This window comes from Eupeodes corollae, chromosome 1 (genome assembly GCF_945859685.1).
Source record: "Eupeodes corollae chromosome 1, idEupCoro1.1, whole genome shotgun sequence".
Lineage (NCBI taxonomy): Eukaryota > Metazoa > Arthropoda > Insecta > Diptera > Syrphidae > Eupeodes > Eupeodes corollae.
Genome location: NC_079147.1, coordinates 159,139,914 through 159,158,837, shown reverse-complemented (window position 1 = coordinate 159,158,837; position 18,924 = coordinate 159,139,914). Strand labels below are relative to the sequence as shown.

General features: G+C 38.4%; 1 protein-coding gene across 2 annotated transcripts in view; it reads left to right on the top strand.

The window, feature by feature from the left end:
- LOC129953948 (MYND-type zinc finger-containing chromatin reader ZMYND8) overlaps positions 1-16,407 on the top strand; it is a 29,254-nt gene extending 12,847 nt beyond the window's left edge. For both annotated transcript variants that reach the window (XM_056067509.1, XM_056067508.1), the window contains 5 exons: positions 6,336-6,516; positions 6,585-10,003; positions 14,657-15,157; positions 15,223-15,504; positions 15,571-16,407. In XM_056067509.1, the coding sequence (XP_055923484.1) occupies positions 6,336-6,516; positions 6,585-10,003; positions 14,657-15,157; positions 15,223-15,504; positions 15,571-15,789 (4,602 nt within the window). In that variant the 3' untranslated portion in view covers positions 15,790-16,407. The remainder of the gene's footprint in view (positions 1-6,335; positions 6,517-6,584; positions 10,004-14,656; positions 15,158-15,222; positions 15,505-15,570) is intronic.
- Positions 16,408-18,924: the final 2,517 nt, after the last annotated feature.

Here is an 18,924-nt window from a genome sequence, read left to right as displayed (position 1 = left end):
AACAGATGAAAATATGAAAAGACTATTTTGAATTAACAAGAGTCTGAGTAAATGACAAAAACACATTTGTTTCTAGGAATATTCATATAACAACATACCTCGTAGTTAATGATATTCCATTTGTTAGCTCTCTCGAGAAAGCTAGTCTTTTACTAGGTAGTTCGCCGCTGAGTCAACGCTGCTAGTGAGTGTAATGACTCCGCCTGTCATTAAGCTCGTTAGTGGTTCTATGGGGCTAATCTTTTTTAGCACTCGTACTGTGGCGGGAGTCCTAAAAGATCTTAACATACATAAATCCGCTGGTCCAGATGGTATCCCCGCTATTAATCTGAAGAGGTGTGTAGGCTTTTTCATCTATCCTACTCCTTTGGTCTCCTTCCGAGCGAATGAAAAATAGCATTCGTCCAGCCATCCCCAAAAAAGGCGAATCTTCCTCACTCTCAAATTACCGATTTAACGCTGATTTATTATCAGCTCAAAAAATATCTCGAAGATCGAAAGCTTCTTAACGAAGGACAATACGGCTTCCGCCGCAATAGGTCCACTGGTGATCTCATGGTTTATTTCACCGAACAGTAAAACAAATCTTTACATCGTTATGGAAAATGTAAGATTATTGCACTTGATCGGCTACAGCATTGTTAAATGGGAAATAAAAAACCATTTGGAATTTAATGGTTCGAAAACCCAATACTATCTTGTGTCATTAAAAGGGGATATTACCCCTTGCAATTATTATCTATGGATGGCACTTGCATCAAGGAGACTGAACATCTCAATATTCTTGACCATTTGTGGAACGATCACATACGCTATGTCGCGAAAAATGCCGCAAGATGTTAGGGTTTTCTAAGGTGATGCAAGAATCTGGCTGTTATCTACAAGACTTATATACGTTCAAAGCTTAGCTTGAGTATATCTTCCATATCTGGTGGATCCATAGCTGGTGTTCCTTGAACTTACTTAAGCCTCTTGGACAGTATTGAACGTAGAGCATTTAGATTGATTGGTGATAATACGATCATTGGATCATTTACGTTGCTTGAACATCGTCGAAATGTTTCTTGTCTCACCCTCTTTTACAGTTTTTTTTAACGGATAATGCTCTAGAGCAGCGGTTCCCAATCTTTTTTAGTCGCGGAGCACTTGTGGCATGTGAAATTTCACGCGGAGCTCTTCGTTGCACATATGCCATTTTTCACAGTTACATTTAGCAAATTAAATACTTTTTTTTTTTATTTCATGTTTTATTGAATTCAGGAATTAGTTTCTACAATAAAAAACACAAGAACAATGTTAAATTAACTTAATAAGGAATTACATAATAATATTAAATGCATTATAATTATATGGAGTTTCTTTTTAGTCGGAATAATATACCTGCTTATTTTTGCATAAAGCTGAAATATCTGGTGGAATTTGGACAAGCGTATATCAGGCTCTGCATCAAGATGGAATTTTTATGTTCCAACATATGCAGAGAACCCTCATTCGCACCTGTAGTTGTTGCAAACGGCAGAAGAATTATTTTAGCAGTAAACTGAACTCGTCTTTCAACATACACCAGAATTCTGATAAAGACTTCTCTGTTGCAAAAAGTTCTTTTATCGGAAAATCTTATGTCAGGTCAATCAAGCACTCAAACTGCAGCGATGTCAGTTAAGGTGGTTTTTCCAACTCGATAAAGTACGGGTTTATTACCGATACGTTTTCCATAATGTTCAAGTAAAATTCCTCTGGAAAATAGTGGGGGAAGCTATCCAGCAAACCTATAAGGTAGATATGAAACTCATTTAAAATGTTTTCGCAAATGTCCAAATCTATTTCTTCTTTAAATTCTTTGAGCATTGGAAAGCTGTCTAGGTTTCGATTATGTATAGACTCAGCCCAAAAGTGGATTTTATTTTTAAATGCTTCTATTTTGTCACTGGCATCGAAAACAGTTACCTATGCCCTTTCGCTGAAGTAATACACTCAAATCATTTATTTTTTTAAATATACCTGACAGATACGCCAATTTTAATAACCAACGCTCATTACACAACATGTCCCCAATACAAAGTTGTCGTCAATGAGAAAGGTTCTAACCACCTTTCTTCTACGTGAAGAAGTAAAGACGTACTTAGAATACCTATGTCATCACACAATAAAGTTAATTATTTTCACGAGACCGGCATTTTTTTCATTACGATGGGATGGCGGTGTATAACGCAATGTCTACTGGTGCATCTTTTAACAATTTGCTTTATTGTTGCAACGGCACTGGTCGTTTTTCCAATCATGGCCCGTCAAGTTGCCGTCCGTGCATACATCCACGCAGTTAACCTATGTCATGTCATTTACAATAAAAAAAAATCTCAGTCAAATTAAACATTGCAGCACCAGTTGTAGTAGTTGGCAACGCCAAGCAGAAGAGCAGATCTTCTTGAAAGGACTGCGGATATTGGTAGTGCACAAATACTATTAAAATATCCAACCCTGCAACATTCGTTGATCCATCCATTTTCAGCGCAAATTTCGTGACTTTTGTTCGTAAAAGTAAAGTAGCTTTCACATTCTCAACATTCATTCAAGCAAATTTTAACCTGGACAATTTTTTAAGGATAGTGAATTTTTCAAATAGGATGAAAAACTAAAATTTTTGGTCCCTGCCTGCGTCATCTAAAGTTATTTTTTCATAGGTACCTACGAGGAATTGACAAATCCTCCAAGTGTAATTCTTGTCATGAAAAATGCTTTCTCAAATTAGCCGGATTCGGCTTAAAAAAAACTGTAGGTCCTCTCATTCCCGGACAACATTCCTTGTACACAGGAATGCTTGTGAGTTGTAAGTCACTAGGCCCTAGTTCCTACTGGGATGTAATAAGTCCTTATGATTAAGGAACCACAGCTAATTAAAAAAAAAGAAAATGTAAATTTTCGCAATGTAATCTTCTTAATCATTATTTTATAAAATTGTTAACCTTTAATTAAGGTTAAATACAAAAAATTGTATTTCAAGTTATTATTGGCAAACAAATAAAACAAAATAAAAATAACTCTTCAATTAAACCTCTCACACATAATCGATCATCTACTGTTTCTGCACTGTATTAACTCTGTAACGGTACTTTTTCTGTCAAAAGACAATGTTATTATTAACCTTGTATTAAGGAATACTGTAACTTATATTTAATTCAGTTCAAAACTTTAAGCGAATTAACGAACGGAAATGAAGATAACATTATAGACTTTGATAAAATCTGTCACGAAATTATTTATCTTAAACTTAAAGCCCTCATGGAACCCTCATGGCTCAGATCATACCTTGAAAACCGCCCATATAAAGTTATTTTCGGGTTCCCAATCTCCGATCTCATTTATGTAATCTCAGAAGTCCCACCACGGACAACTATCAACGAAGTTATTAATGTCATTGATAATCCAACTGTCTCTATTTACGCTAATGGCATCAAAATAACAAAGATTATTTCCATCTGATTCTGTCTCACTCCAAAATGAACTTGACTCATTTCAGACTTGGTGCGACAAAAATTGCTTAGAACTCACTTAGTGGTCACATCTTTCCTATAGTCTACACGATGTTACCATTCATACTGTCTATTTTATTCGTGACCTAGGTGTTATTAAGGAAACTCAGTTATATTTTTGAGCACAATTTATATATATTATATATTATATCAAACGTTGGTCTAAATTCCTATACAACACCTATTTGAATTGAATACGTTTGTCAAGTCTGGACTCCCCATCAGAACTCTCATACCCAAAAAAATAATGCCATTTGTACAACGAAGATTTCTTCGCTTTGTTCTCCGCGGTCTTCCTTGGGGTAATAATCTATTGTTATCACCTTATGAAGATCGCTTAAACTTATTAATCTGCACCGTGAAGTCGATGATATTCTCTTTCTACGTCAGCCAGGTACCATAGACCCACAACTTCTTCTATAAAATATTTGTATTTATACTAATTTAAGAAACTTCAGGCAGGCCCTTCTCTTTCGCCTTCCTTATCATCAAACAAATGATGGCCTTTTTTAAACTATCACAGAATGCTGCGCTTAGCTAACAACGCGCATACTATTTTTGACTTCCAAATCTTTCCTTCCTCCCTTAGAATTTGTTGTGGCTGCTCCTGAAAGAATAAAAAGTGGTTAGAAAAACTAAATGTAGTTATGTATTCCATTCCTCGTCCTTCACATGATACGTCTGTTTTTGTGTGGGTTTAGATCCTGTTTTTTTTTTAAGTTTTGTGTTCAACAGAAACTAACAAAAAAAAACAGATTTAAGTCTAGCTTAGTGAGCTCGGAATACAATTTCATTTTCTACCAGAAAAACTACCCACAGCAAACATCTTGTACAGCAAGGTCATGGTTATTGTATAACTACTCTAAGGTGCTTAAATGCAGTTGAGCTCGAAGTATAATATTAATTTCCTGTTTAATGGCTTAAAATTATTTTATGTCTTCGATTTCTTTAAGATTATAGAAGAAGTGATAAAGTGCTGACTAGTGGCATAAGAAGTGAGCAGTGTCTTCTTGCTTCCCCTCATTACTGCATCCTTTGCTCTTATAAGAATTTGCCTTGTAAGGTAACCCAATATGCTCTAGAAACAACAAATGCTAGATGGTCACAAAGTACCACCTGCCTAGCAACCAAGCAAATATGGCCAAGTATTGACTTAAAACGGTCAAAAGCTTGATATCACTGAGCAGACAAAGTATAAGCTCTACAATTGGAGTAATAACGGGACACTGCCTCATAGAAAGACATGCTCTGAAGCTAGGGGTCTACACAAATGACTTCTGTAGAAGCTGCATGGACGAGGAGGAAGAGGAAACAGTCCAACACCTTCTATGTACATGTCCAGCACTCTCCATTAGAAGGAATTATTTTCTCGGTAATCCCTTCTTCGATAACACTAGTGAACTGGCAACGATTGACACAAAACGTCTCTCTAACTTTATTAAAAGTACAAAATGGTATCACAATGGACCCTTGAGGTCTTCTGGACAGCCACTCCAACCTAACCTAACCTATGGTAACCCAATAGGTTTTGACTTGCTTTTATGCTCGCAAGAAAAAAGAGATTTTGGTCTAGGTGCATAATCGAACGGGTCTAGTTTAGTCGAATTGGGGCCATAATTTCCTGGCCGTGGCACAGGTATCGAAACTATTCCATTTTTTATTGGTCTCTTGTATTATCTTATTGCCAATGACTTATTTTAGTTCACTGAATGAGGTGTTTATACTAGAGTCCGTACATGACTTGTCCAGTGATGTACTTATCCTCGCTAGCTCATCAGTTCTCTCGTTCCCAGGCACATCACTGTGAGCTGGTACCCAGCAGAGTCTATTTTATGCGATAGTAATTTACAAACTTCGATCTGATTATTGTGGCAGAAAGTCGATTTTATTTTTGCTTGGCTATCAATACAAATGACGATATCAGCTCGTGATAGCGTCATCATTAAAATCTGTTTTGCAGCGTATGACACTGCCAACTGCTTTGATCTGGAAGTCTGAAGCATTTGGCAAGATGATTGTCTCAGAAAAGAAACCTGCCCCTATTCCATCATCCATTTTTGAGCCATCTGTATATATGGATAATATCGACTCACTCATGCCTGTAACATTGTTCACCCATTCGTTGCTATCAGGAAAGAATGGTACCAAAAAGTTTATTGAAGTTCAGACATAATTCAATTTGTTCTCAAGCAGTTTAACAAAATCGCAAGACATCAACAACAAAAGCTTTCTTTTTTTAAGGGCTGATTTAATGTCAATTGAAATGCAGTCGATCACCGAAATCAAGCATCAGTGAACGCGGTTAGTAGACAGATGGAGGCCCGTCTCGAAACCTACCGCGTGAGGTTGTCATATGTTCTTGTTTTCTGTTATTCTTTCGCCTCTGTTGTCCTTCTGACTTGTATTAATGTCTTGCGTTGTTATCACTTTATATAATCTTAGTCGCCCAAAGTGCTGTGCCTCTACTCTGTACATTTATATGCTGAGTAGTATGTAATGTAATGTAATGAAATGCAGGTTTGGTTCACATTTAAAATCAGCCCTTAAAATTTAACAAGCCTTTACCTACCTATTGTTGTGAAATATTCTGTAACTAGTAAGCAGATTCGCTCAAATGTCTAATGAACCCACACAGGCTTAGAAACTATCAATAGCAAAAACTTTAATATAGAGCTCACCAACTCATCTGATATGTAACTCCTGTTTGAGATCGCACATTTAAGTTATTCTGATGAGCTGTTAAAAAATAATTTAATGAAAATTTAACGCCATATCTAATACAATCTTACAAACATTTACTTATAGCACGAAAGATTACTTGATGTTCCTGATCCAATCGAATGTCCTGCATATAGTATGTACGTTGTTAATCCGGTTACTCTAAATTCTATCCAGGAAAAAATTGAGCGAAAGGAATTTCGATGTACTGAAGAATTTGTTCTTGAGACGAAATGGATTCAGCATAATGTTTCAACAGCTTATTCAGGTGTGTTTAAAAAAATATGAAATTTTCTAAAATAAACTTATAACATTTTTAATCTTTTTTATTTATAGCATTTACTAATAAAGATATACTAGTTGCAAAAACATTACTAAAAGTTTGTAGGCAAGAAGCAACAGAAATCGAAACATGTTCAGAATGCTATCTTAATGCTAATACACGTAAAGACTGGTTTTTGGATGTTTGCATAAAGCCACATATCCTATTATGGGCTAAATTGAAAGGTTTTCCATATTGGCCGGCTAAGGGAATGGGTCTCGGTCCAAATTCTCTTCTTAATGTGCGTTTCTTTGGTGATCATGATAGAGCCTTTGTTCCCGTTAAAGACTGCTATTTATATTCAGCAATAGATCCAAATCCATATACGGGAAAGAGATCGTTTAGACCAGGCATTGCCGATTGCATAAAAGAAATTGATGTACATATACAAAAGATTCGAGCTGTTGTGGGAGGTTTTTCGTATGCCCCGCCGAAGACCCCTTACGATCCAAACAATGAAATGAAACAATTGGAAGAAATGATGCCTGGAGTACATGAGTACATTAAACGCCAGCAAGCAATTCAAAAACCTCCTCTTACATTAAAAATAGTAAAGACAGCTGGAAATAATTTATCTATTATTATGAAAACTGATTCAGGTACTGATTCGGATCATTCCAGTCAAGGGTTGGATAAGCATCGAAAGTTATTCCGAAGATCCGATGATAAAAATCAAGAGGATAGCAAATCAAATGATGTTTATATGTCAACGACTTCAAAATCAATACCTAAAACATATGCTAATAAATCGAACTATGAGGTTGTTGCGAAACCATTAAGCAAAGATGAATTAAGTTCGTCCAAGATAAATTCTGTAATTTTAAAGAGAAAGTCAGAAGTGGTATGTGTGTCGTCAAAAATTAAGAAATCCAAGAGTTCAGAAGAAGATACGACGATAGAGCTTCCAGCACATAGATCTTCAACTCCAATCACTCTTCCAAAACAGGAGGAACCAAAAACTGAAGAATGCAAGTCGGTAGTTGAGGTTAGTTCGGCTAAGAGAAAGCGATCTTCTCGATCTAGTGAACTATATTCAAAAACATCTGGGGTAGTTTTAAAAAATCCAGAAAACGCAATTATTAAAGAAAATTCAGAAAACTCAACACAATCTCTAAAGCATATAAAACCGGAATCACCTCAAAACTCACAAGAAAATCTACAATCTGTAGAACAGGAAAAACCGATTGAAGAGCAAAAACCGGTTGAAGAGCGAAAACCGGTTGAAGAGCGAAAACCGGTTGAAGAGCAAAAACCGACAGAACATCAAAAACCGATGCAAGAGCAAAAACTGTCAGAGGAACAAAAAACAGAAGAACAGCAAAAACCGGCACAACAAATTTTACAACAACCACAGCAACCGTCTCTATCACAGCAACCTCAACAACGGGAACAACAACAACAAAAACAATCACAACAACAACCAAATAAACAACAACAACTGCAGCAAGAAGCTCAAACACACGAGCAACAACAACTAAAAAAACCGCATCAACAACAGAATCAACAACATTTACAGCAACAATACCAACAACAAAAGCAACAAAAACAACAGCAACAACCACAAAAGCAACAACAACAAAACCCACAACAACAAAAACAGCAACAACAACAACAGCAGCAAAAACAACAACAACAGCAAAAACAACAACAGACACAACAACAACATCAAAAACACCAACTAAATCACCAGCAACAACTTCAAAAACAACATCTGCAACAAAAGCAACAAAAGCAACAGCAGGAACAACCACAACCAAAACTTCAGCAATTGCAAAAATCCGAACCAACTCCACAAAAAACTATTGAACCTGACGCCCCTACGGATTCAATGTCGAAATTTGTACAAAATCGACAAGGAGTCACAATAAAAAAAATTACATCAAACACCCAAAGTGGAATAACAACTTACTTTGTTAGTGATGAACGGTGCCATAATCAATCTACTGATGACAAGAAACAATCTCCAACACAAAAAATGTCGCCTCAGCAAAGACCTTCGGCTTCCCCTCCTACAAAACCTACTTCCTCCACATCCACACCGATTCAATCTCTATCGAGTTCGGTTACAACTACAAAACCACACACCCCTATACTAGCATCAAAAGAAAAGTCAAATGAAAGGCTTGTCCCACCAAAAGGATTGATTCCATTTGAAGATATAAAAATAGAAAATTATGATGAAGATTTATTAACATCAACAACCAAGTCTATGTCAGCCAAAACTTCTGAACCAAATAATACGAGTATAAGCTCGAGTCCTGCTCTAACTTTATCATCGTCTTCAACTCCTACTGGCTTAGGAAAACCCACACAGGTTGGTTCTGACCCCCTTTTGATTACCATAGATCCTAATTTGGTTAAAACCGAAGTTCTCTCAGAAGACGATTCTTCGGTTAATTCTATACCAACTGAATCTACACCAACTCAACCTTCAATGACAGTTGTTGTAAGCCAACATTCGACAATAGCAACAAATAATAATAACACCCAGAAAGTGATTGAACCACCCCGTCTCGTCGGAGAGACAATGATTAAAAGAATAGTTGTACGTAGTCTAGAGTCATTGACAATGCAACCCCCATTTTTTAAAATAGCTCCAGCACCAGTTAATTCAAATTCAAACAAAATGGCTAGTACTCCTTTATCGGTTATTACTTCAACGGGATCAGGAACTTTGTCAGCAGTTGCAACGGCAAACGCACAATCACAATCAAAAAAACAACAAACAGCCAGAGCACGTAAGTCTTTTCCTAACAAAGGTCCAAATCAAACGACAGTGATGTTGCCGCCAGACGTTAGGCGTTCATTGACAAAGAATAGTATGGTGTACATACCTGGCGATAATCAAAAGAATTCTATACCCATAAAAACGGCCGTTTCTAAAACACATAATCAACCTATGGTGAAGGTAACATGTGCAGCAACCGTCGATCCAACAACAACGAATGCAACTCAAAATCACGCAGTGATTTCTGTTAGCCCCACCACAACGACCACCACATCCTGCACTATATCCCTGCCGTCTTCAGTTGCAATATCATTGCCAGCGCCGATATTAGCCATTAATCCTATAACCGTATCAGTGGCTTCAGTTACAACGGCTAATAATATTAGTTTGACGACAACATCAACGACAGTTGTGACGAATTCAACCAGCTATCGTTCAGGTTACAACCCAATGATAAGTACAAATATAACTCCGCCCGAAAGGATACAAAATGAAGAAATCGATAAGAGTGAACGAGAAGCAGAAGGGCATATTCTGTCGGGAATTGTGACGCCAAACTTAGCCGCAGCTATAACGGACACAATAGTGTGTGGGCCGCCGCGATTATCGCATAAACCGAACGGAGCACTGCGATCAGATGGCAATTATGGGTTTAATTCGGATGCTGGTCCAGTGTGTAGGACGCTTGTTGAAAGTGCCCATAAGGTAATTAGAATTATTTATTTACTAGGATTAGTTAAAGACTTTCCCGTCGCGAAAGTAGAGAGGGAGGTTTTTCACTACTTACTTACTTAAGGTGGCGCTACAGTCCGGGGCGGACCTGGGCCTCAACCAACATGCGTCTCCAGCAAGCTCGGTCCCTAGCTAGTTGTCTCAAGTTTCGCACGCCAAGGTGCCACCTGGGTGCGCCACCTAAATCGCGGTCTTCCTCTACTGCGCCGTCCCTCGGGATTGAATTCGAAGACCTTACGGGCTAGATCGTTGATGCCCATCCGCTCTAAATGACCTAGTCATCTAAGCCGTTGGACTTTAATTCTGCTAACTAGGTCAGTGTCGCTGTACAGCCCGTACAGTTCTTCGGTATATCTTCTCCTCCATTCTCCATCTATGCGTACGGGACCAAAAATCACCCGAAGAATTTTTCTCCCGAAGCATCCTAAGACGATCTCTTCTTTCTTTGACAGGGTCCAGGCCTCAGCGCCATAAACGAGAACCGGGATGATGTGTGTCTTATAGATGGTGATTTTAGAGAGGACTTTACTTCTCAGTTGCCTTCTAAGTCCAAAGATGCAGCGGTTTGGAAAAGTTATTCTGTGTTTGATTTCAGCACTGGTGTCGTTGTCTGTGTTTATATCGGTGCCAAGGTAGACAAAGTCCTTAACTACCTGTCCATGGTGACGTTTTGTCGAAGACGTCGTTGTTCAGTGTCCTTTTTTGATAACAGCATATACTTGGTCTTGCCCTCATTGACCACTTAACCCATTTTCTTCGCTTCCGTCGCAATGCTCAAAAACGCATCACTGACATTACGCTTTGATCTTCCAATTATGTCAATATCATCTGCGTATCCGTGTAATTGGATGGACCTTTGGAAGAGTGTGCCTCTGGTGTTGACGCTTGAGTTTTGCACAATTCTTTCCACTATAATGTTGAAGAAGTCGCATGACAGTGCATAGCCTTGTCCTAAACCTTTTTTGACATTAAATGCATCGGTGAGATCATTTCCGACCTTGATAGAGCAGCGTGCATTCTCCATCGTCATTCTGCACAAACGGATAAGTTTAAAAGGGATGCCAAACCTAGACATTGCTCTGTATGTATAGCTCTTCCCTATAGATGCTGTCTTACACGGCTTTAAAATCCATAAAGAGATGGTGGGTATCGATTTGAAGTTCCTGGGGTTTTTCCAAGATCTGCGTAGTGTGAATATTTGGTCGATAGTGGACTTTCCTGGTCTGAAGCCACACTGATAAGGACCAAACAGGTTGTTGACGAACGGCTTCAGACGTTCACATAATACGGCAGAGAGGATCTTATATGCAATGCTAAGGAGACTCCTTTCTTATGTATCGGGCACACTATGCTGAGATTCCACTCATCGGGCATGCTTTCTTCCGACCGTATTTTGCAGATGAGTTGGTGCATGCTCCCTGCCAAGTCATCGTCTGCTGCTTTGAATAGTTCGGCAGCGATGACGTCAGCCCGAGCAGCTTTGTTTGAATTCAGTTTAGATATAGCTATCTTCACTTCGTCAAAGTCGGGTAGGCGGAATTGTTGATCTGCGTCGCCGAGGTTGAGTGGTTCTATCTCCCTTTCAGCGGAATTCGATTCGTCATCGCCGTTGTATAGTTTAGAGAAGTGGTCTTTTCATATTCTCAACATAGACTGAGGTTCTACTACGATGTTCCCCTGATCGTCCTTACAAGCTTCGGTTCGTGGCTTGTATCCTTGGGAGTTTTTTTTTTACCTTTTTGGTAAAATCTACAAACCTCGTTCCTGTTCCCTCTATCTCCTCCATCGCACGCTTCTCATTCTATCTTTTTTTCCATCTAAGAAGCCGGTGTTCCTGTCTCCTCTTTTGCTCGTAGAGCTCGCAAGCAGCTCTGGTCCTCCTGTGCAGCGCCGGTTTGTATGCCTGTTGTTTCGCTGCGTGCGCTTGTCGGCATTCGTCGTCAAACCAGGGGTTTCGCTGTGGTGGTCTTGAGAAACATAGCACTTCAGAGGCGGCATCTCTGATGGCTGCAAGACAATGTTGCCACTGGTTTTCAATGCTTAATGCAAGCAGCACAGGATTCCTTAAGAGGTTACTAGAGACTCGATCGGAAAAGGACATTGCAGTCTCTTGCGATTGTAGCCGTCTAATGTCGGCTCTTTTCTCAGTACTTCCTTGTTTTGCCTTGGATCGGGATATTCGTAGCCGTACCTTGGCTACAACGAGGTAGTTGTCCGAGCCAATGTTGGCCCCTCGGAATGTTCGGATATCCTGTATACTAGAGAAGTGTCATAGCCAGGGTACTGCTCATGTGTCTTGTCCATGAGCTCTAAAAATATGTCTTTGGTGTCTTCATCTTTCCGCTAATTGTTCGGCTGCACGTGGTCTGTTAAGGGACCTAACATTCCACGTACATATCCGAAGTTCGTTGTCCTTATTTCGTTTGCGTGAGTTGTCAACAGTGAATCCGTAAGTATCCGAGTATCCCCCAACCTAGCGGGCCAGATCCTTAGTATAATTCCAAGGACAGGCACCCGATGTTCACCGCGGGTAGGTGAGAGTAGGAGTTGATAGACAGAGATGACTTTTGAGAAAAACCTGTGGACGCTTGTGTCCTCTTGAATGCACATGTCTACCATTTGAACATCATACCCTTATAGGAATGAATAACAGTTTCTCCAGAAATGCGCTTCATCATTAAAGATGACCGAGCAATCAATAAGCCAAATAATAATCAATTAAGCCTAACTACTTTTTAACACGCTCCATTTTTTTTAACATTACTTGCTTTAAGATTTGGGCCCACAGTTAAAGTTCAAATAAAAAAAAACATCAAGACCAGAGACATCAGTAAGTTAGGATTCCGATCCTGCTGAATTTTTTATTCATGGGTATAGCTTGATGCCTTTATTCTTTTCTCACCATAACCTCGCCATATACATTAGGAATGATGTTGCTTTTGAAGCCCCTATCTTAACATATTGCTTTCTTTGTCGAAGCCCTAATCTAAGAAGATCATCAACTTTTCGTGCATCTGATGCTTTGTCTGATCCTATCCAAAGAATTGTTTCACCCTATCCTCGCACTGAAAGCTTTGTTAGGGGCGATTTCAATATACACAACTCTTCATGGCTTCAACATTCGGACCATCTAACTCAGCTGGTCAGCGAGTTCATTTGAATATCGGACGTGGAAGGTTCATTTGAATATCGGACGTGGAAGGTCGAGAAGAAAACACCCTTGAATTCTTTCTTACCTCTGACTCTGGTAAGTACACTATTAGGTTTCTATTTCCTTGAAGAACGTCTGACCATTATGTTATATCTTCATATTACTCGTGCCTAAACAGCCCAGTTAAAGAAAGAGCTACTAAGAGAACCGTTTTATAACAGGGGCTGTCCCAATAATCATTGCAGGATCTTTAACTGGACAAAAATACTGCAATGTCCCAAAGGCAATACAAATTTTTGGACATTCGTGAAGAGAGCAATTCTTCCTCTTCCTCGGTTCCTACGTTTCTTTTCAATGACACTCCATTTGTTAGTTCTCTTGTGAAAGCTTATGTATTTGCTAGGCAGTTCGCGGTAAATTCAATGCTACCAGTAAGTAATATGACTCCACCTGTCGTTGGGCGCGTTAGTGATTTTTTGGGGACAAACCCTTTTAGAACTCGTACTGTGGCGAGAGTCCTAAAAGATCTAAACATACATAAATTCCCTGGTCTAGATTATATCACCGCTATTGTTCTGAAAAGGTGTTCTTTTTCATCTGTCCTTCTCCTCGGGTCTTGTTCCAAGTAGATGGAAAAAAGATTTGTCTAGCCCATCCCCGAAAAAGGCGAATCCTCCTCCGCTCTAATTATCGACCGATTCGTTTTCAGACTCACATCTTTCTTCTTTGGAGGTGGAACTTGAACGACAAAATATAATAAGCTCATTAAATTCCGACCTTAACAGCATTGTTCAATGCAAATGTATCGTTAAAGCGAGATATAGCCCCCTTTCCATTATCCGCGCTTGCGTCCATTAGACTGGACATCTTGATATGGGTACCACCAAAAACCACTTGTGGAACGATCACTTACGCGATGTTGCCAAAAATGCCGCAAGATGTTTGGGTTTTCTAAAGAGATGCAAGAAGTTTTTCTCTTCTTCTCCGTCAATGAGACTGAACATCTTGATATTCGCGGTATGGGTATCACCAAAAACCACTTGTGGAATGTCGCCAAAAATGCCGCAAGATGTTTGGGTTTTCTAAAGAATTGCAAGAAGTTTTTCTCCTCCTCTGATCTAGCTGTTATCTATAGGACTTATATACATCTAAAGTTTGAGTATAATTCCAATTTCTGGGCTGGTGCTCCTGCAACTTACTTAAGCCTCTTGGACAGTATTGTTTCTTGTCTAACCCTTTTTTACTGTTATTATAACGGCTTATGTTCCAGAGAAATAGCCAGTTGCATTCCTCTTTGTACCCTCGAGCCCAACAGCGGTCGTACAGTAGAGTACAGAGATTCGTTCTTTGGCTAAACTACGCGAATGTGGAATGTGGTATAAATACCCCTTTGAGGGGGCGCTTATTGTAGAAACAAGTAATATATATTTTTTTAAACATAATAACTCATTTGGAATTTGTTTAAACTTTTACAGATTACAGACTTCTTCATCTCGGTCATGCAAGATACTGTAAGTGATATGGCAAACGCAGATGTCCTACCTGCTAAAATTGCCGAACTTCAAATGGAGTTGGAAACAAAAACGGCCGAATATGAAAAACGTTTGTTCGAGCTCAAACAAAATACCGACACAATGTTGTGTGAAATGAAGAAAAGTATGGAGACTGAAAGGCTACGAATTATAGCCGAAACACGAAAACAATGTGAAATCGAAAGAATCCACGCGGTCGAACAAACCAAAAAAAGACAATGGTGTGCAAATTGTGGGCGTGAAGCCAATTCCTATTGTTGTTGGAATACCGCTTACTGTGATGCCAATTGTCAAAGTATCGATTGGAATCGACACAAACCTAATTGCTGTCAAGTTAATCCGCATCTTAATACTGATGGACAAGGTCCCGGTGTATTATTCTCCTCACCGACAATTTTTTCAAGCTGTTCGACAATAACAACGCCAAGCATTCAGACAACACCAGTGAGTAGCAAAACTGTCAATATCTGTCCAACACAAAATTCAATGGCACTTTCATCCAATTCCAGGGCTATATGCCAAACCAACCAATTCATCTATACCAGACCACATCTACAATTTCCACAGCCACATCTGCCCAGACTTCAAATGCACCCACATCCACACCCACAATCGCAACAACGAAGACTAGCGCCAGTCCACATAATGCCAGCACCACCTGTGCATCAGCCACCACTGAAATGGCATATAAAAGCAAAGAAGTGCTAAAGCTTCCCCCCAGCACATTTCTCAGAGCAATATCGCCAAATGTTCGAATGTCAAGTCCACCAATTCATCGATTTAATATACCAGTAAGTAGTTTTTATTTATAATATTAGTTAATTTTTTAAAAAGCTTAATTTTTGACTTTACGTTAGCTTCCAATAAATACTGCGGCAACAACCGGTGGGCCGCCATACACGCTGGTCAATCGTGAAGGAAATTGGGAACTCATGGGCACACAATCAACGTCAAACGTTTTTCTGCCCCAAACTTTCCAACATCAGCCACAACGCTTAATAACCACGGTAACTGCAAACTTATCGCCGGACAATAGAGCTCTTAACTCAATAACAGTACGGCAAAACCAAATGTGATAGCGCATAATTATCATGCTAAAGGTTACAATAACCCAATCACGTGTAAATATACAAATATACACAAATCTTTTTCAATCCCTATATATTTTGAATATACAAGTAATGAATTAAAAGTATTTTCATTTGAATATATGCGGTGCGATTCTAAAAGATTTCTAGTTTTTAAGTTGTATATATAGAATAAAGAAAACATGCACGCCTCATATGTTAAAATACAGCATTTGTTTCAGTTAAAAATTTCCACATTATCCTGTATATAAACAAAAATATTGCTCATCTCTACTGCTGTATTCAAACAGATGGGGTTTTTTTATTTTAAAAAATGAAAAATAACTAAGATTTAGATTAATATAAAATAATTTAAAATTTAACGAAAACAACAAAATCAACACACTATTTTCATTATTATCTTTTTAAGTTAAGATATTTAATTGTTTTGGATAACTCGACTGTTATATCTGATGTTATTAATAAACTACTGAAAATTGGTGAGATAAATTTTAAATAATTATATTAAAAGTATGTATATTTAATAATTTATCATTAAGACTAAGAAACTTGTAATCATTGAATATCCGAATTCAGATATAAAATAAAGAATCAAATAAAAAAAAAAGAACAGTTTTGTTTTTCGTTTCCTTTTTTATTGTGGAACTTTTGTGGTATTAGTTTTAGTTTTATTGACTCATTAAAATAATATATAAAGTCTACAAACATTTTGTGATTATAGCTAAAAGTCTACTGGTTTGGCCAAAAGCAGTCTAACAGACCGACATACTTTGTATTAAAATTTTGATTTTGGTTATGTTTAGCAGATAATTATTAGAGTCTTGTTGTTTTACAAACAGGATATAACATATTATTTATTTATATAACAAAGAAAGATGTTGTATCAACAACGTTTGAAATCGGAATCAGAAAATTTGTGTCAACTAATTTTCTCATAATATTAAATATTAAAAACGATTGCTTATGTTTTCCAATACCCCTTCTCAATCGTTTAAGCCAAGTATTAAACATAAATCTTGAAAACGTGTTGAATCAAGGAATTTTGTAAGAACGTCTGCAAGTTGATCCTTTGTTCCAATAGACTTGATTTCAATCAGTCCATTTTGAATGTGATCTCGAATAAAGTGGTGTTTGATATCTATGTGTTTAGACCGATTGCTCTCTAAATTTGTAGCCATTCCAATACATCCTTTATTGTCTTCGTAAATTCTTGCAGGTTCCATGTTAATTTGCTTAAGGTCTTGTAATATGCCTCGGATCCAAATGGCTTCAGATGTAGCAGCACTAAGGGCCAAATACTCTGCTTCACTTGAAGAAGTCGCAACAGTAGTTTGATTTTTGCTAGACCATGACACAGTACATCCATAAACTTGAAACGTATATCCAGATACTGATTTTCTATCAATTACATCACTTCCCCAGTCAGCATCAGCATATCCAATCAAAGGATTAGGACTACTTACATACTTCAAAAACAAGTTTTTTCTTTTTAGTCCCTTTTAAAATTCTCACAGTTTGTTTGAGAGCTTGCCAATGAATTTCTGATGGGTTTTGTTGGTATCTTCCCATGTATCCAAATGGAAAACATATATCCGGTCTAACGCACATCATAATATACATTAAGCTTTCAAGCAATTCTCTGTAGGGCTTGTCAAGTGTAATTTCAGTTGTTGTCTTTTTAAGTTGTAGTCCTTTTTCCATCGGGGTTCTAGTAGGATTACATTCATCCATTCTAAACTTGCTAAATGTATTTTGTTTTCATGAACATCAATCTTAATTCCAAGAAAATATTTAAGATTCCCGCAGTCTGACATCTTGAATGTCTTTTCCAAATTATTCTTTATTTGCTCTATTTGTCTTAAGCTTTTTCCAGCTATGAGTAAATCATCAACACACAGAATAAGTATGATGATGTCATCTTCTTCTTGTCTCATCTTGGTGTACAAACAATAGTCGTGATTGGATCTTTTAAATCCCAATTGAAGAAGAAAATCGTTACATATAAAAAAACAGCCATATAAAGTTCTTCCTTCAACTCACCATGTAATCTACATCTAATTGGTGGAATATCAGGTTTTTGTACAGTCCAACAGCTAACACAATTCGTATGGTTGTCAATTTCGCAACGGGTAAGTAGGTTTCGTCATAATCAATTCCAGCAGAACTTACTTACTTAAGGTGGCGCTACAGTCCTGTGTGAACTAGGGCCTCACCCAACAAACTTCTCCATCTAGCTCGGTCCCTAGCTAGATGTCTCCAATTTCGCGCTCCAAGTTGGGTGAGGTCACCTTCCACTTGTGCGCGCCACCTGATCCGCGGTCTTCCTCTACTGCGCTGTCCTGTGGGTGCAGATTCGAAGACTTTCCGGGCCGGAGCATTGGTTTCCATGCGCTCTACGTGACCCAGCCATCTTAGTCGTTGGACTTTTACTCTTCTGGCTAAGTCTGCGTCGCTGTACAGTTCGTCGTTCCATCTTCTCCTCCACTCCCCTTCGATGCATACGGGACCGTAGATCACACGAAGAACACACGCTTTTGTCATGGTCCATGCTTCTGCACCGTATAGCAGGACGGGGATGATAAGGGTCTTATATAGCAACACTTTGGTCCTTTGAGAGAGGATTTTACCACTCAATTGCTTTCTTAGTCCAAAGAAACAGCGGTTAGCAAGAGTTATTCTGCGTTTGATCTCAGCGCTGGTGTTGTTTTCTGCGTTTACAGCGGAGCCTAGGTAGACAAAGTCCTTGACTACCTCAAAGTTACGTCTGTCGATTGTGACGTTTTGACCAAAACGTCAGTGTTGTATGTCCTTTCTAGACGACAGCACATACTTTGTTTTGCCCTCATTAACCGTTAAACCCATTTTTGCCGCTTCTGCCTCAATACTCACAAAAGCCCCATTGACATCACGCTGAGTTCTTCCGATTATGTCAATGTCATCAGCATATGCCAGTAATTGGACAGACTTTTGAAAGATAGTGCCTCTAGTGTTGACGTGTGAGCTCTGCACTATTCTTTCAAGCACGATGTTAAAAAAATCGCATGACAGCGCATCACCTTGTCTAAAGCCTTTTTTGACATCAAAAGGTTCTGTTAAGTTGTTTCCAACCTTTATGGAGCAGCG